Source organism: Biomphalaria glabrata, chromosome 9, assembly GCF_947242115.1.
Source record: "Biomphalaria glabrata chromosome 9, xgBioGlab47.1, whole genome shotgun sequence".
Classification (NCBI taxonomy): Eukaryota; Metazoa; Mollusca; class Gastropoda; family Planorbidae; genus Biomphalaria; species Biomphalaria glabrata.
Genome location: NC_074719.1, coordinates 13,218,989 through 13,232,588, shown reverse-complemented (window position 1 = coordinate 13,232,588; position 13,600 = coordinate 13,218,989). Strand labels below are relative to the sequence as shown.

At 35.9% G+C, this 13,600-nt stretch overlaps 1 protein-coding gene across 1 annotated transcript; it reads right to left on the bottom strand.

The window, feature by feature from the left end:
• Nucleotides 1-12,359: 12,359 nt before the first annotated feature.
• Nucleotides 12,360-13,388, bottom strand: LOC129928183 (uncharacterized). Its single transcript, XM_056041227.1, has one exon. It carries the CDS (start codon nucleotides 13,386-13,388, stop codon nucleotides 12,360-12,362), a length of 1,029 nt encoding a protein of 342 aa, XP_055897202.1.
• Between the last annotated feature and the right edge of the window lie 212 nt (nucleotides 13,389-13,600).

Sequence of the window (13,600 nt, the reverse complement as noted above, 5' to 3'; positions counted from 1 at the left end):
GGAAGATATTCAACTTTTAGCTGTCTTATCACTTGCTATAGACGAGTCTTGCAACATAAAGACATGGCACAAGTTGCCCATTTTGTCAGGTATATGTTTTCCCAAGGGCTAAAAGAAGAACTTCTAGGATTGGAACCGCTCTCGTGACTAACTAGAGGAGAAGATTGAATGCCGTGCAAAAATATCTTGAAGACAATCGTTAAGATAGCTACTGATGGAGCCAGAATTATGACAGGAAAAATAAAGGAGCAACAACAATTCGTCGGAGCAAAGTAAACCGCCAAATTTTTACGTTTTACTGAATTATACACCAAGAAGTGCTTTGTGCCCAAAAACATTTCTGGCCGAAATATAGTTGAGGTAATGAGTTTGGTAATCAAGGCTTTTAACAGCGACATGTTACTTTGTGGTGGATATAACACAGAAATTAAATGAGCTGAATCTAAAACTGCAAGAGAAGGAAAACCCAGCCTATGTTTTGGTAGAAGAATCGGTTGGTTTTGAAGAAAAATGTATTTCTTTTTTGCAGAGTATATTCAGAGCAGTAAGTTACTTCATTTTCAATGTCTAAAACAGTATCACGATTAAGTCAGTGCAACTTTTGACACGAATCACTTCAGTACAGTTATAAACAAATCAGAATGAATTCCATGATAGATTTGAGCTATTCAAAACCAACAAAACCATTCTAGCATTCTTAGTTAATCGTCTCAACACAAATAGTAACGAAATCCATATTGATCCACTAGGAATTAGTTCTGGATCTCTAGAAATGCAATTGATCGATTTAAAAAGTAAAGTGTCGTGGAGTGTAAAATTGACAGAGATGAAAAGCTAGGTGAAAATGTTGTAGCTCCAGAAATGTATGTACTTAACACAACAAAAGTGGGCCGCTTTAAAAGGAATGCCGCGAGTTAATTCGGCGCATGGAATACTCTTCCAGACTACTACAGTCAGGTGAAGAAGTTGGCATTTGGATTGATTTGACTATCTTTGGATCAACATATTTTGCGCGAGCAAGCGTTCTTTTGCAGGAATAGAATTAAAAGTAAAGTAAGAAACCAACTAACAAATGAAAACTTAGAGTCGTGTTGGAAACTAAAAACAAGTTATGAGTCAAATGTATCCAAACTTTCTAAAACCAAAGCCATCGCTCCGATTCAATTGGTTTTGCTCAATTATCTGGAATTGAAGTTAGTGTTGTAAGTAAATTTTTAACTTCTTTATTTGTTACCGAAATAAAAAAAACAAACTACCTAACAGTGACATATATCTAATTTGTTGTGAAAAACACTACTTATATATGAATTAAATTATATATAGGTGTTGTATTTTTTTGTTTTTCATAAAAAAATTGGGTAATTCTGCAGGAGTTCAAGGGGCAGCCATCTTTGTTACTGTTTTGTTATTGTTTATGTTCCAAAGAAATCCCAAGATAGTGTCTTAAAAAATACCAAGAATTTACACTACTTCTGTGTTTTCAAAGCAATGCTATTTTTGTCTTTTAATTTTGACTTGGTGTCAATACAATACGTTTCTTATTGTTCTGTCTTCTTTTTAATTGTTAAATATTGTCTATATCTATTCTGAATTATTCGGATATAGAGAATCTAAATTTAACTAGGCCTACAATAACTATCAGCACATTTCTTTACCTAAAATTAATTGACCTTTATTGCCTTTAAGAACCTTGTGACCTTGTCATATTAATATAGTAATTGGTCTTGTTCTAGCAGTTAGATTATGAGTCTAATTAATAGACTTATTAGGACTAGATGATACTGGTATAGCTAGATCAAGCATATTATTTAGCTTCAAAAATAAAAAACAAACAAAAACCCAAATCAGAGAGAAAAACCAAGATGCAAGATTACAGTCTAAACAATAACAAAGATGGCTGCCCCTTGAAATCCTGCAGAATTACCAAAAAATGTGTGCGTACTATTTTTTTTTGGTAAGGAAAAAATGTTGTGGCTCTTGAAAAAAAATGGAAATTTTGTAAATTATTATTTTGGCTCTTCCGACTCAAAGGGTTGCCGACCCCTGCCCCAACTAATGTCAGGTACCCACTGGAGCTGGGTGACCTCAGAGGCGCCCAAGGATTTCGATGTCGAAAATCCCAGTCCTCACCAGGATTCGAACCAGGGACCCCGGTTTTGGAGGCCTGGCGCTTTAACGCTCAGCTACTGCGCCTCCCCTAGCCCCGGGGTCGGCAACCTGCGGCTCGCGAGCCACATGCGGCTCTTTGGATGTGAAGCTGCGGCTCTTTAGTTCCATACGCATATATTATTTATTTTATCGAAATTGTTTTTAGAAGAGTTCTGAATCGTTTAACGAGGATTAGGCGCCGATTCTATCTCTAAGCCTCTTAACCCCTACCCCCATTACACCCGTCGTCATTGTCGTCAATCCGTCGGAAACTCTCTAATAACGCCAACGTCGGGTGTTTCTATGTAGGCTTTCATTCGCTTTCGACGCAAGACGAATTGGCGTCTTCACCGCGCGCTTTGGCTGTGACGCATAGTTTGTTGTTAAAGCAAATGAGTAAGAAGCGATTGATCTTCTCAAAGTTAGAAGCAATCTACAAGTAATGCTAATCTGGCAAGCTATGCGGTACCAGTAGAAATTGCACAAAAAGGCAAACCATTTTCAGATGATGAATATGCCAAAGACTGCTTCCTACGTGAATCTGAAGAACTGTTTCGTGATTTCAAAAAGAAACCAGAAATCTTGAAAGAAAATCTGCAATCCACAAGCCGCTAAAACAGTACAAGATAAAATAGCCAACATGTCTTCAAATGTAACATAATTGCAGGTGGAGGATATTCAACTTTCTTGTGCCTTATCACTTGCTATAGATGAGAGTCTTGAGACATAATAAACACGCCCTTTTTGTCAGGTATATGTCTTCCCAAGGTCCAAAAGAAGACCTTCTAGGATTGCTACTGCTCTCGTAAAAAATTAGAGGGGAAGATACAGCGAATACCATGCAAAAATACCTTGAAGACAATAAGATCGAGTTAAATAAAATCGTTTCAATAGCAACTGATGGAGCCAGAAGTCTGACAGGGAAAACTACAGGAGCATCAACGATTCTTTGGAGCCAAATAAACCACCAAATTCTTATATTTCACTGTATAATAGATCAAGAAGCGCTTTGTGCCCAAACATTTATGGCTGAAATAGTTGAAGTCATACATTTGATAATCATGATTGTTAACATCACTTATCAAAAGCACTCTAAGATCGTCAGTTTAAAGAATTCTTAAACGAAATGGAGACTCAGTTTTTCGAACTCCTTCTGCCCTATAAAGTGCGATGGCTTTCCAAAGGGTGAAACGTTTTGATTTGTGCTGGAATGAAATAAATACATTCCTACATTGGAAACATTAATCACCCTGAATTAGAGAACGACAAATGGTTGCAAAAAATTAACTTTATGGTGGAAATAAAAGCGAAATGAAATGAGCTGAATCTAAAACTGTAAGGAAAGGAAAACTCATCCTATGTTTCGGTAGTAGAATTTGTTTGTTTAGTAGAAAAATTAATTATTTTTGCAGAAGATATTCAGAGCGGTAAGTTACTTCATTTTCAATGTTTAAGACAGTATCACGATAAAATCAGTGAAACTTTCGACACAAATTACTTCAGCACAGTTATAACAAAAAATAAAAAATGAATTTCTTGACAGATTTGAGCAGTTCAAGCCAACAAAACCATTCTAGCATTTATATCTATTTGGAATTGATACTGGATCTCTAGACATGCAATTGATCGATTTAAAAAGTAAAGCATTGTGTGATGGAAAAATTATAGAGTTAAAAATCAAGTTGGAAGAGTTGAAGGCCCCAGAAATGTACGTACCGCAACAAAAGTGACAACTTTAAAAGAAATGCCGCGAGATGAGGCACTTATGTTCGACGCATGGAATAATCTTCCATATTGCTACAGTTAGGTGAAAAAGTTGGCATTTGGAGTACTGACCATGTTCGGATCGACATATTCGTGCGAGCAAGAGTTCTTTTGCATGAATATAATTAAAAGTAAAGTAATAGCCAACTAACAAATGAAAATGTACAGTCGTGTTTGGAACTAAACACAAGTTATGAGTTCGATGTAATCTAATCTTACTAAAAACCAAAGTCATCGCTCCCACTGAATTAGTTTGTTCGATTGTTTGTTATTGAAGTACAAGTTAGTATTGTAAATAAATGTTTAATTGCTTTAGTTGTTACCAAAATAAAATATAATTATCTAATGATGCTAAATATATATAGCATCTATTTTTTTTGTGAAAAACACATATATGAATCAATAGATTCGTTTTTTTTTTCTTTAAAAAAGTAATTGTGCAAGTACTATTTATATTTGGCAAGATAAAATTTGTGGCTCTTTAAAAACTTTACAATTTTTGCAAATTGTAATTTTTGGCTCTTTCGAGTGAAAAGGTTGCCGACCCCTGCCCTAGCCTAGCCTAACTGAAGTGTTATAATTGATGTAATTGTTTTGAAAAGGCTAAATCTCTTATTCCAATCCTCTTTATAGTGTATATTCATTTTTGTATACCCAAAATTTTTTCAAGAAAATGCAGTTTACAATATTACTATTCGTTTTAAATTAGGTCTTCCTTATAATGCATACTAAATAGCTTTTTCTCTTTAAAAAACTGCTTGTATAAGTGATTTAAAAAATTAGATTTTTCACTTTCAGAAAAAAAAAAACAAGTAGCCGTTGCATCAGAACTTTTAATGGTCTAAAATATTGTGATGTCGGATTTTCACTATCTTTTTTAGTTTACGAGATCTAAACGGGACGGACAGACAGATGGACAGACATTTCACACAAAAGGAATAGTGGCTTTTTCCCTTTCGGGGGCCGCTAAAAAAGGTGAAGAAATGCTTTTATTTAATCTGAATGCTGTAATTTTTTTCCTTTTCTGTATCAAACAAAATTATTTAAAAGCAACTGATTAATTAATTGGCACATTTATTGATTCATGTTTTATTACGGACAATGAATAATAGTACAAAGTTTCAACTGGATCCAAGAATGGGAAGTGGGAGAAAAAAAAACCTGTACACAATTTGTACCAGACAGACAAAGAGACAGAGTGACTTGATAAAAGCCTTGTACGAGATAAAGCCAAAAGTTTGTCAAGAACACTTTGACCTAATAATGTTCTAACGATCTCTCCTTCTCCGCAAAATGGGACATATCTTGCAATTAAATGCCATGTGTACTTAACAAGAAATGACAGTCATAGATTACAATTTCAAAAAGACTGGCACGCTGTGTTAATTATGCACAAGACCAAATTGAGGCTCTCATAAATATTAATCACTCTATGTGGCTAGCAGTGCAATATCATGCCTTGGCCTGGTCAAGTGTTTTTTATAAATTTCATGAAAAAAAAATTCTACAGTATGTAGAAGAAGCCAACAAAATATGAAAAATACTTTCTAAAAAAGCTTATCTAATGGGAAGAACTCCTCATTTACAGGCATAGCAGGTTGTTTCACAAGATCTTCTGAGAGGGGAGGACACATAATACATAACAAAGGAATATAAAACATAGTATTATGGCGTGTATGTGTTTCTATGGTGACGGTGGGAAGAGGTTAGCGATTGGTTGGGACTGATGCACACGAAAAATAATATCTAGTGAAGTTTTCGTATTTTTAGTCTACGGCTAGTGGGAGAATTAGTGAGAATTAGTGAGAGTTAGTGAGAATTAGTCAGTCAACCAATAATGGCCCTTCTAATTACTATGTATGGTTAATGGTTATGAAAGTTTGATACTGAATATTGCCGGTAAAAGTAGAATTCAGGCCTTTGAGAGTAAATGCTACAGAAAATGCTCAGTATCAGATACCAGAAAAAGAAAACAAATGAGTTAGTACTTTCACAAGTCAACACTCTGGCTGGAAAGGGTACTAACCTCCTAATACTGTGAAGTGATAGGTCATATGGTAAGACATGACTCACTTTCAAAAGTAATCCTTTAAGGTACAGTGCAGGGAGCACGAAAAATGGTCGTCTTAGACATGGCCTAGAGGTCGACATGGTTAGCATAGAGAGGTTTAATTTTTTTAAATATCTAAATTATTTCTACAGATACCTTTGACACTACAAAATGAAAGGGAATTAACTGTGTCTTTGTTAAATAGAGCGAGAAAAAGAGTTTCCTCCCTTATACATTGATCTGTTGGTTGGACAAGTTTCCGACTTTCCTCTAGATGTTGAGGTTATTAGGTTCAAACCTCCTGCCGGACGGCAAGAGTAAAGTTGGAGGTTCAAACTCGGGACTATCGGGACAAGATTAACACAACATTTGTACAGCCTGAAGTGTTTGCAGAAGTAGGTCAATGTTTCGCTTAGTTCTTGATGTGTTTTTTGTTTTTCTTTTGTTGAATATTGTAATGACCGTAAATTCAGTCAGTGGAATAGCCCGTGTCCTTAAAACCTCGAAGGTTGTTTCTATAAAAAATAAAGAAGAATTAAGTCATTATTAGTATACTTACAAAGAGACACACTAATCAAGTATATATATACCAATCTGTACCTTTGTGATGCAACACACATATAGTTCATCAACGTGGACTGTCGATGTTTAGTCATGCTCTAGTTAATTGAAACACCGTATTAGTTACAATTTGTTTGTCAATGCTCAGTAAATAAGGGAATGTGAATATATTACAGCTATTGCTATCTTCTTTCGAAAGGATATTTTAGCTTTTTTAGCTTTTGACATTAGTGGTCGAGCTATTGACATCTTAGCAATCCTTGGGCTTTTGTCTCTTTTCTTTGCCGCCTTTTTGGGTTCTGCCTCGTTTTGGCTCATGGCTTCATTATAATGCTTTATTTTTCTTCTTTTTTTTTTATTAGTAAAAAGGTACAATTTAAATAGGTACAATTTAAAATAAATTAGTTCTAACGTTAACAAGCATAGCAGTGATAATAGTAACATTCAGGTTGCTATAGCATTTTATTGTTAGAAGATATACATGATATTATTACTTTAAGTACACATTATTTAAAAAACAACAACATAATACAATAGCTTATATGAAGAGAACATCAAAACAATGACAACTGATTGAAACGATGAATCCTATGAGAATGTCATCCTTAAACTTGACATCAACTTGACATCTAATGACCTATTTGTATACGAAATACATCGTTTTAACTCCTGCTCAGTAGCTAGCTTAATAGATAGTACCCCTTGAAGTATTCTACAAATTGTACAGGTTATTCCTCTTTCGACATTTTCTAAAGGGCCTCTTTGAGATGCAAGTGGACCACTCCAGCATCATCAAGATGGCACTTCAGTCTGTTAGAATCGTTTTAAATCGCATGGGCTCCCGCAGAATTTTTTGCAGTGGGGGTGCAGGTAGCCACCTATGGCTCAAAGTCGTAGCTTCAACTTTTTTTTATTACAAATAATTTTAAAGAAAAGAACTGGTGCCCCTCGCCACCCCCACACCTATACGATATTAAGTTCACTGTAAATACTTGTTTCATGAAATACAAAACAACAACATGTGAACAAACTATTTACTGGCCACTGTTGTAAGTTTATCTATGTAGCCCGTACATCCCAACGGTCCATCAAACAAACAATGCAAACGCTGCCAAAACTGACATTAACTTTACTACTGAATTACTTCTCGTCGCGATGGGCAAGCCAACGATGAACGCTTATCTGGCAGTTCTGATATTCTTCTTTACTTTGCAGCTCTTGATGTAGACAAACAGGTTGAACTGAAAATTATTATAGCTTAAAAAGCGAAATGTTAATGAAGAAACAAATGAACCAAATCACGTAATGTAAAGTCATGTTATGTAATAACTCCCAATATCCAAACATATGGTTTTTTTTTCTCGTTGTGTTTGTCGACTGCAAATTCTCGGTAGCACCAACTCAATGCCTGCCAGCAGTGTCGCCATCCTCAAGATGCCATCCTTGAAGTGTTCTTCAACATAGTCAAGTTGGTATTTGATTATGCCATCAATGTGACTGTTGTCAGGGGGAAGGGGGTGCTGTTTACTTAACTAGGGGTGGGTATATTTGCATTGAGTTCCCGGATTCTGCCCCCGCCTGACAGTATAAAGCAAGAACCAAAAGGTAACAGCGTATAGAACTACGAACATCGAATAAATGTTATTCAACCAAACAGTTAATAAATAAACAACAATTGTTCAACAAGAACAATATTTAATAATACGTAATTGCAAATTAATAAACTATTTACATGTATATCAATATCATTGTGGTTAGCATTCCATTCATAAGTATTCAAATAGCAATAACATACCTTCCACACGCACCCTCCATCTCGGCGCCCTATAGAACATTAACTTCGTACACCTCCAACAATGATAGTTAACGATAAGGCTCCAAGGGCGGAAAGCGACACTCTTTCTCATAGCCCCAAGCCTAACACCCTGAAACAAATATAAACCTAGATCTAGCGATGCCGCTACAACAAAGAACTTTTCATTAGCGACACCCGTACCGAAAGATCAGCCTACTTACTAAAACTACGTACTTACGTACCGTTAAAACGGGGAAATAGAAAACCAGCTAACCAAAGAAGCTCTCTCCACTGCGGAAACTAAGGATGACGTAAACATAACAATATTCTAGACAACAAAACGCACCTAATGCAAACTACTTCCTATACACTAAAACACAAATATTAAATACAAAAAGAAAACTTTACGCGCGCACAACTGTTGCGGCTACTTATGCTTAGGACAGACTGCAACATCATAGAAACTGGTTCATGAAAAGATGAATAATTGACAATTAAAAGACAAATCAGAAACACATGAGAAGCAGGCACTGATTACACATATGCAGTTTGGCAGGTTTCACTTACTGCCTTTATTTTAAAATACGCCAAACAGTCAAAGATCTTGTCAAAGTTGTGACTTAAAGCGCGAAGGAATTCGTATTTCTCAGTCCATAGTGTCTCACAAGAGGTAAAGTTAGCATCAACGCTCTTGCTTGGGACTGTTACGGATGAAATAGATTATCTTCTTGATGACACCAACAGTATTACATATATCTGAAACGTCATTCAGATCAATGATAACAAGTTTAAGTCTGTGGGACTCACAACGGACAAGGTCTGCTTTTGGATATATTTCTCGAATCCTTTCCTGAACAAAGTTTTGAATGATACCCATCACGGGGGGCAGCCATCGTATCCTTGGCCGAGTAGTTTGTCCATGTGAAAAATGTACTTAATGTGTTCTCTGACAGTGACAAAACCAATGAATTATTATGTAGTACAATCGCCATCAACAAATCCAAGGCTCAAACACATCTGTTCAGTGCCTGAGATATATGCATTTTATTAACGAAATACCAAGAAAACGCAGTTAATTCATGCTGCTGCTGGTATATTTTTGGTTTCTTGCTGCTGTCAGTGCTCCGTCAATAAAAATTAACGTTTTGACTCAGATGACATGGGAAGAACTTTTTTTTTATATACCTCTTCGATCGTAAACTGATGGACTTGTTTAACCTGCTATTTTATCCAGCGCTAAAACTGACCGCAACTCCGCAAGACGTAAATACATTTACCAAGATGACTGCACTCCTCAATATTGTTCAAAGAAACTTTCATATATCAAATCATGATCAAATCGAAAGACAACTGGCAAAGATTTTTTCACCAAGACAAAATGAAAATAACAACAACAACAACAATCAAACAAACAAAACACAACTTTTATCCTATTGTAGGTCTTTACTAAATATAATGATAACTATTAATTATATGCAAATAAAAACAAATTGTTACGACTAACGGGCTCTAGAATATTAAATATTGAATTGCAAGCGTACAGGGTCGGACAAATCTTACAAATTAGCATATTATAGTTGATTACAATAATAGCTTATCCTAATTAACTTTATCTCAGTGGAAGCTCTACATGTTAAGTTTCTTCCTAGCAGAAGTTAATTGATTTGAAGGTGTAAAAAAACTGGTTAAAATTTGGCTACCCAGAATTCAGAGTGGTACACGTGAATAGTCAGCCATCAATTCCTAATAAGACTAGGCTAGTCTATTACAATAGTACTTCAGTCACCAGGGGAAGCACTACTTGTTCAGTTGCTACTTAGATTTTCCTCGATCTGATGTTGCAAAAAAGTGGCTAGAATTTGGTTACTCAGAATACAGCACCCCCTGCCGACGCCCATGTTTTATGATAAAACCTTTCACGACAATTCCTCTGTATCACAATTGTATCTATTAGAGTCCAGTGAGGCCCAACCTAATTCGACCCGCGGGCCATTTTTATTTCCGACACTCGTGTCGCGGGCCACATGAAAATAAAAGTAGGCCTAAAAAACGATATTAACTTAAAACCCGTAGATTCTGTGCTTCATTAATTAATGGGATATTTGAAATGTATCTTTTTTTTCCCCGCGTCAGAAGATGGCTTTATTTCTCTACTTAAAATATCAGCAAGATTAGGCTTCATTCCTCTACTTAAAATATGAGCAACATTGTAGCTAGCTTTACATCCGAGTCATTTTCCTGTCTCTTTTTGGTAAATATTCCCATCAATCCTCCAATTTCTAGGCTTAGTTTAAAAATCTTTTTATTCGCGGCTAAAACCAATAATGCCGTCATATTTGTTTCATAATGTCGTTTATATGTTGTTGTTTTATTTTAAATAGACACACTTTATGAAACAAGTATGTTGGCTTATTATCATGTTCCACAAAAAAGTAAAGAACCGTTCACTTTTCATGGTAGAAAACGTACATTCTACACTCAGATAGCTATTTCATAAACGCACAAATGTTAAATGTCATGGAACTTATCGTAAGGAGAAAAATTGAGGGCCCTAAGCCCCTAACGTAAGTAAAGATACATTTTTACATTTTTTGGGGGAAAAAGGGGGGATTTTCTACACCTTGTGCCAACATTTCGGCGGGCCGGATCTGGCCCGCGGGCCGTACTTTGGGCATCACTGTTATTAGAGTCATTTGTAGTATATTTCAGGGGTAAGGCTGTCGACTTTTCTCAAATCCTCTTTTCTTTCTTCTCAATACGAGAGGTTTGGAATTTGTCCTTAACCCCATCAGCTGTATTGACATAAACTTTAAAAGTACGTTCTACATCTTGATTTCATTTTCTCTCATTCTCTTCACCATTCTATGCATTTTATATTTACCAAAGAAAAACAACAAATTCTCTTACAGCGCGCACTTTGAACATTACATCATTAATAATCTTACACTTGCATGTATTTATTTCAAACTATTTCAAAGATCATACAATTTTAATAGAGTTAATATGTCTTTAAGTATTAAGAAATCCTACACTCCATAATCACTGAGAAAACTGTCCTCGTTTAATGTTAGCGAAAAGGCCTTGGCTATGTTTTATCACGCTCACATCTGCAATATTTTAAGTTTTAGTATCACTGCCTGGTATGGCAATCTGAGCATTAAAAATAAAAATAAACTTCATAGAATCCTAAATGCTGCTGGTAAAGTCATTGGCAAAAAACAAACCCCATTTGGGCAGGGGCAGCTGTTTGAGACAAACATCCATAAAAAAGCTAAAAAGATTCTAGAAATAAAAAGTCATCCTTTGAGTCAGGATTTTGTGATTTTACCATCACAAAACAGATACAAGACACCGATAGCAAAGACAAACAGACACAAACACTCTTTTGTTCCCCTGGCAATCAAATCATTAAATAAGAACAATCTGGTATAAACTTTTCACATGTAAATTATGAGTGAGTCGGGTGGTGTGAATGTACATTTTTTTTTTATAGTTATAATGTTTTGTTTGGTGTAATGCAAAAAATTGTAAGACAAATTTCCTTACGGGCAATCAAGATTATTATTGTTATTATTTGTAGCTCTGAACTTTCAATTGTCTGTTATTTTCTGTCTTTAGTCTCAAAATCTTGAAAACAAAACAGCTGCTGAAGCAGTAGTGACCTATATTTATGTTCTGGTGTCAGGACAAAATGATAGCAAGACTGTATTTGACCTTAAAAAATTCAAAGCTAATGAAAGGAAAAAACTGCACATTTACAGCCGTAAATCTCAATACTGTCAGATCATCCTTCATAAGGTTAATAATTATTATTTTTAAAAATATAAGTGTACGAAGATGCTGTGGCTAAGGGGTAAAGCCTTGGAACCGGAAGTTCCGGTGGACCACTTCGGGGGCCGATTTTGAGTTTGTGTTTCCACACAAACTGTCTTTGTAACCTTGTTTAAATTCAAGTTTTGTTTGGTACAGTGAATGATTGTGTAAAGTTTCAACTTGATCAGAGAACAAAAACAAAGTTATACTCCTGACTCCTGTTGCTTTCTATAGTATCAGACTCTGACGACTGCTGAAAATCGCGTGAAATACAAGTCTGTACTTTGTGCTCATTTTCAAGTAGCACACGACATTTGTGGTCGAGTGCAAAGTTTCCAGGATAAATCGGAAAATGTACAAGACAAAATACAGATTTTTATTGAGTCCTTCTTGAGAAACTTCTGGGAATGTGAAGTAGAACATGGTATGCAGCTGATTACATATCAAATTGATTACATATATCGATGTAATGACTATTACAGTTTTGGATGCTTCAATATTTTTGGATGATATCCCTTGAGATTTTAAGTTTTGCGCTCCGTAATGTGATGCAGAGACATTTTCCCGCCATTTTCGCATAACGCTAAGACGGTATACAATGACAACTGTAGCTAGGCTATTCACTACAATGGCAGCGTTGGGGATTACAAAACCGCTAATTACTGAAGGTACAATTTTGCCTTCACTGTTTTCAACAAATGCAGCAACTGAAACATTGAATTTGTTGTAGCCCCAAACGACGTGAATGTTTGCTAAGTACGGAGCAAATATTGCAAATATCACTAGGCACAGAACCAGATTGATAATGACCGTGTTTCTCGTTTTGATCACGTTTTTAACACGAAGTGGAAACACCACAGAGAACGCTCTCTCGACACTTATATAGGTCTGGATAAAACACGTGACCCTTGTAAAAATCACGTGATAAATACTTGCGGCTAAAGATGTGATAGCGTTGCAATAGTTATTCCTCTGCGAGCTGGGGTTCACACAACCCATGAAGAAACAGACCAGCCAAGGAAACATGAAGATACTGGACAGGAGATCTGAGACGGACATCGCAAACAATGACACAGTGATGCTGTCTGAGGTCAAGCCTTGTCTTATGAAGACCAGCATGTTGATAACGTTGGTTATCCCCCCGGCGATGTTGAGTATCAACAGAACCACATTGAGTGCCAACATGGCCACATAATAAATGCCATCGCTGATGATTGGAAGATTAAAAGTGTGCGTCCCGTCCCACGTAGCATTCATTTTGGTAAATGAGAAATTGGGGGATTTTTTACACTCAAAGAATTCGATTCTAGATAACGACCACTGTTGCCAAATAAATAAAAAATAGTTTGTGTTAGAAGCCACAAGAACTCGGAAATTAAATTGTACAGAGCTAAAAAGTGCACAGAATGAATCATATACCTTCTCAATTACAAGGTAGGATTATAGATACACCAAAGAGCTAACTGTTT

Bases quoted from the DNA above. Each gene is read 5' to 3' on its own strand.
- LOC129928183 (XM_056041227.1), bottom strand. From the start codon at position 13,388: ATGAATGCTACGTGGGACGGGACGCACACTTTTAATCTTCCAATCATC.